Source organism: Sardina pilchardus, chromosome 9, assembly GCF_963854185.1.
Source record: "Sardina pilchardus chromosome 9, fSarPil1.1, whole genome shotgun sequence".
Lineage (NCBI taxonomy): Eukaryota > Metazoa > Chordata > Actinopteri > Clupeiformes > Clupeidae > Sardina > Sardina pilchardus.
In genome coordinates, this window is record NC_085002.1 from 4,099,863 (window position 1) to 4,105,482 (window position 5,620).

General features: G+C 46.2%; 1 protein-coding gene across 1 annotated transcript in view; it reads right to left on the reverse strand.

The window, feature by feature from the left end:
• cacna1da (calcium channel, voltage-dependent, L type, alpha 1D subunit, a) overlaps positions 1-5,307 on the reverse strand; it is a 98,803-nt gene extending 93,496 nt beyond the window's left edge. Inside the window, exons 1-2 of the mRNA XM_062544911.1 lie at positions 4,994-5,307; positions 3,401-3,506 (exon numbers count right to left, since the gene is read on the reverse strand). Coding sequence (XP_062400895.1) covers positions 3,401-3,506; positions 4,994-5,307 — 420 coding nt within the window. The remainder of the gene's footprint in view (positions 1-3,400; positions 3,507-4,993) is intronic.
• Positions 5,308-5,620: the final 313 nt, after the last annotated feature.

The window sequence follows — 5,620 nt, forward strand, 5'->3', positions numbered from 1 at the left end:
CTCTCATTTGTCTATGTATTTTCATTAAGGAATAAGGAACACAAGTAACAGATCCATTACCCCCCCCCCCCCATCTGGAGACACTAAGCTGGTCTTTTCAATGCAAAGTCACATGTTTGCGAACGCTGTCATGGAGGGACAGGAAGTGTCTGCGTGGGACAGATGCAGACCGAAGAAAGGACGCTGAGAGAGGAGGCGCGGGGGTCTGGGGGGGGGGGGGGGGGGTGACAGCGTCCTGTGCCCTTGGAAAGAGCTTACCAAACTAAATATGGTGAGATAATGCCCACAGCTGATGGAGGCTAGTCCCCAGGACACTGCAGTATGGTCTCCTGGGCCCTGCACACATCACAGTCACAGGGGAGATGCTGCCCCAGGCCCAATTATACAGGAGCACTTTGATGGCAATGACTGCAGAAACACACAGCATGTCTGGCTTTTTCTACCAATACCATCACAGCTGCAGCGTTTCATTTCCTCTCGGAATATTCAGGATCCAGTCAAAACGCGTCTCATTCAATAGAACGCTGCAGGCTGCTCCTATTCCCACTGCTTCCAAAGTAACTGATGCTGACGTCTTAGCAGCCAACCACTAGATTCATAGATGTACAGTAGGGCCACACAATTATCACAATTGCAACCGCAATATGAGCCAACGCGGTGGTGTAGTCTACATGATACGCAGTATGACCACATCAAAATAATCACCATCTCAGTATACCCACTTGAAAAATAGGATAAGTATTAACATTTGGGGTTGATCACAATATACCCACTACAGATAACTACTACATCACAGTATACCCACTACAGATAACTAGACTACATCACAGTATGCCCACTACAGCTAACTACTACATCACAGTATACCCACTACAGCTAACTACTCCAGCACATCCAGCTAACTCGACTACATCACAGTATACCCACTACAGCTAACTACTACATCACAGCAAATTCACTACAGCTAACTCGACTACATCACAGTATATCCACTACGGCAAACCACTACATCACAGTATACCCACTACGGCGAACCACTACATCACAGTATACCCACTACAGCTAACTCGACTACATCACAATATACCCACTACAGCTAACTAGACACTGAACCAATGTAATTACCAAATCGCAAAAGCTACAAATAATCGCACAGTTCATGTTGTCACATTTTTATTACATTTATATTCCTTTCACCCTCATTGACTATGTGACTTCTGGTTGGTGGGTGTGCGTGCGTAATGCGTGAGGGGCACAAACATTCTGATTGGTTAAGCTTCATCGTTGGTCGGAGGTACTGTGCTGTGTCACCAATCAGATGTGGCACGAATTAAAGAGACGGTTGGAATATTGAACTGAATCAATTCATTGACATTCAAAAATCATATTGCAAATCCCAATTTCAATATCTATCAGAAAAAAAAAATCCCTAAATCATGCCGTAATGTACAGCCAGCCAACCAACAGTATATAACAAATGATATCTGCACTGCCTGAACATAAAATGTATGAATTAAGTTTGATATCAATACCTACAGTATAATCTGACATGATACAGAATGTGTATACAGTAGATACATCATGCAATACTTATAACACATATATTAAACTATTACATATATATAAACATAAACAATAGGGTCCTACAGCCATTCCCTGCACCCTGCTGTACATCTCCTACACAAATCTCAGGGTGGCTTCAGAAACACTACACATTTGTGTACCAGCGCAGCAGCTCGCCACACAAGTTAAGTCCTCAGTCCTCAGTCCTCACCCCTCAAAGGCAGTCTCTGCATTCCACCCATCACATACCAACTGTAACGACATTTTGCCAATCAGGAGAACATTTAACTGTGATGTTACTTGAAATAAGAACACTGTGTTTTCCACCCCTCAGTGCTGTACTATGGTCTATTTTGTTTTGTATTCAAATGAGCAGAAGCAAAAGATCATCTTTCTCTGCTCCTGTGACCTTCTCAGTGGCGAATCAATTGCCAATTGTCTAAGCCAGTGCAGTGTATCATTACATCTTCATTTGATGGTATTAAGTGCTCGATGTATGACAATTAAATTCCAGATCTCATCTAGAACTAGGAACCCTGAAATATGATAACGGAGTGAGAATGAGCCGTTATGTACCATCCACAGCACCATGAATAATTCCAATGATAACTGTAGCTATAATAATAATATGAGCCTTCACACTGACCAATGATGAGGAGAACCCAAATAGTGTTTTTATTGTGATGTTGTTAAAACGGGAAGTACTTTGATTGGCTTTGATTGCTCTCTATTGTTCGCGATGACCCGTGACAGTGTGGACTGGACACTGCTGTTCTTCTGGACTAAAACATTTCTACTACAACCGTTTTAAAAGTTACTGCTATAGACAGCATTTTAAGTGTGGGTAGCTTTTTGTAGTGTGAACATGATGTCATTTGTCACCATGCTCAAGAGCTCAGACTCTTGGAGAGGAAGCATGATTGAAAAGAGTGAGCATTTGAGAAGACCTCCAACTCTCCTGTTTTAGACTGCAGAGTTCTGGAGGACGTATTCATCTCACAAACCATTAGCACTTGCGCTGTCATTTCTCCCTGATTGGGAGCAGCTGTCACATCTGGCTTCATATGGATACAGGCTCATTTTCAACAGCAGAGCGGTGAAAACACTACATCACCCACAATTCATAGCAGTGTCAATGCTGAGAGCCATAGAGGCATCAGCATCATCTCCCAAAATAGATTTCACTCGCACAAAGATCTTTCAAAAGCAACAAAGCTGAATTGTCAAAAGTTAACCCATCCAACTAGGAACATATTCAAAACGGTAAAAAAAAAATGCCTCCACAATATCCCCTCCAGGAACAGCAGGCAAAACCAGCACACAAGTCTAAAGAAGAAACCGTGCCGCTAGAGATGTGCACACGGCTCTTTACAGGACATGCAAGTGACGCAACATTTGCACCTCATCAAACACCGACAAAAACAGCCTCCGCAAACATACATGTCTTCTGGCCACAGCAGCTCATGGCTGGCCTGATATTCACCAAACCATAAAGGACGCTGCCGCCCACACAGACTCAGTCTCAATTAGAGTGATGCATTCACACTACATTTGAGTAGTAATACTGCAGAAAACATGGCAGCGGCCAAATACTGAGACATTCAGTTCAGTCCAAACAAACCATGCAGAAACGGCATAACCGTGTAGCGCAGCTGGAATGGTTTCGGAAGGCCAATTAAATCAACAGTCCAGCGTCTTAACATGGGAAGCCTTGGCAACGACCTACGACCCGCAAGGGCGAGAACGTCTGGTGCAAACACCACTCCTCACGTAAGAAATATCACAAGCATCCGAAGCTAGCATGGTGATGAGTGAAAGATGAACCAAATGTACTCACCAGGTCATGGTTTGTTGAGTTAGAGTCATCTTCAGGGAAGGGGATGTACACAGCTAAGGCCATACAGTTGGCAAAAATAGCAATCAATATAAAGATATCAAATGGCCTGAGAAGAGAGAGAGTTAAGGAGAACACAGCAGGGGGTACAGCACAGAATGACTCCTATTTTACATAATTAAATTCACTACGTCACATTTTATAAGCATCCAAAAGCATGTTAACATAAAGCATAACACTCAGTACAAATGCAGCATTGCCAACAGTCACAACACACAGCGCACAGCACAGTGGTGTACTACTCTTTATGCAGGAAGGGGATAATTGCTGATACTGAAATAATGCACTGAAATCACAATCGGACACCCTGGAGTAGCGTACAAGCAAGGGTGAAAGCGAAGCTGGGAGAACTACTACGTCTTTCTCCTGGTGCACTAACAGTATTTCAGGATTTAGGACATAGTGACTTTCGCTGTGCCTAGGGAGCAACCCAAATGACTTTGTAATGCTCAGTCTGAACTATTTGTTGCACTGATGACACAGGGGACACCTCAGTGGATAACACTGATGAGAGACACACTGTCTGTCTGAGTCCAACGCAACTTCCACAATTATATCACACAGCCACAAGGATATTTAGCATTGTCAAAACTCAGCTGGCTATTCCCAACATTGTTGCCTCAAATATTTAATGGATGGAAGCCTCAAGCATCGCTGTAGAGTGGCAATAGCTCAACAGAAGTATATTCTAAGCCTGAGGATACACAGAGGAAATGCTGAATACTCAGTCCTGGTGCTCTACCTCTGCAGATGTATACCAGTGTGGCGTGGACACCGTTATCATTGTGTCCTCCACACAACCTTCACACTTTGACAATCAAACTTTGCCTAATTGTGTGTGATGCCTGTGCTTATGTGGTCCTTTGTGAAGCTACCCCCCCACCCCCCCCTCAGATGTGACTCTTTTATCTCAAGTCAAACAAGCTTGAACAAGCGCGAGCTCTTATCTGATCTCCTTTTGCCGTGGTATCAGAACAAACTCAATCTCATTCTGTTCTGCTTTGTCTCCTCACTCACACAAGCTCCACTGATTTCATTGTCGGCCACAGAAAATGAATGGTAACCTGTGACGGAGCTGAAGTTAATGACCTATAAGAATCCTTGGTTAAAACACACAGCGCATTCACACACTGGCGCCGCTCATAGTCGCTATATTATACCCAGCTAGTGCGCTTCCCTCTCAACTCAACACACACACACCTCCACGCTGGCAGTGCTAGAATTTGTCCCAGAACAACAAAGATCACACTGAAACAAACAAACACCAGAAAAACTATCAAACACTCCTGTAGAGAGTTCTAGATTACCACATCACACAAGCTGATAACTGAACTGGTCACACACACAAAAAGTAATCTACTAGGCCTCTATCAACAAAACCCTCAATACCTCGAGGTAAACACCAAAACCTAGACACCAAAAACAGCACACACAAGGGACAAAAACACAGACAAGACAAAAGACAAACACATAAGAAATGGGCTCTGTTGTCGCCCCACCCCCCCTCCCCTGTGCGTTGGGGCCAGTAAAGGATACTTCCACTCCACCAGGCTGATGCAGGCTCGGCGGATGGGGTTGTTGAGCTTGAGGCAGAAGAGGGCTCGAGCGGCCCGCGTGTTGGCCGTGCTGCCCTGCTTCTTGCTTTTGGCATACTGCGCCCGCTTGCGTTGGGCCAGAGAGCCCACCGGTGCCACCGGAGGAGCGGGTACGGCGGGTACGGCGGTGGAGGGCACCGGGGGTGCGGCGGAGGCCGGCTGGGCAGGTGTGGCGGCAGGGACGGGCGCGGTCGCGGTGCCCGGGGTGGCTGAGGCTGGCGCGGCAGCTGGGGCAGCAGGAGCGGAGTCGCTCATGGCTGGGCGGGCGTAGTGGGCCTGCGGGCGTCGCCCAGCGGCATGGAGGTGGCTGTGCCAGGGGAGGGGGGCAGAGCGCGGGCACAACAGGGGCGGGAGGGGGAGCGCGGAGAGGCCTTACCACCGAGCAGCCGGCACGTCACCAAAGACAGGAACTCTGGTGCTGCTGGCATAGTTTGCCTCTGAGGAGAACACATGAAACACACACAGTTACGTAGGTACAGACCATGGTTATGTACATGTAGGTACAGACACAGTTATGTAGGTACAGACACGGTTATGTAGGTACAGACCATGGTTATGTAGGTACAGG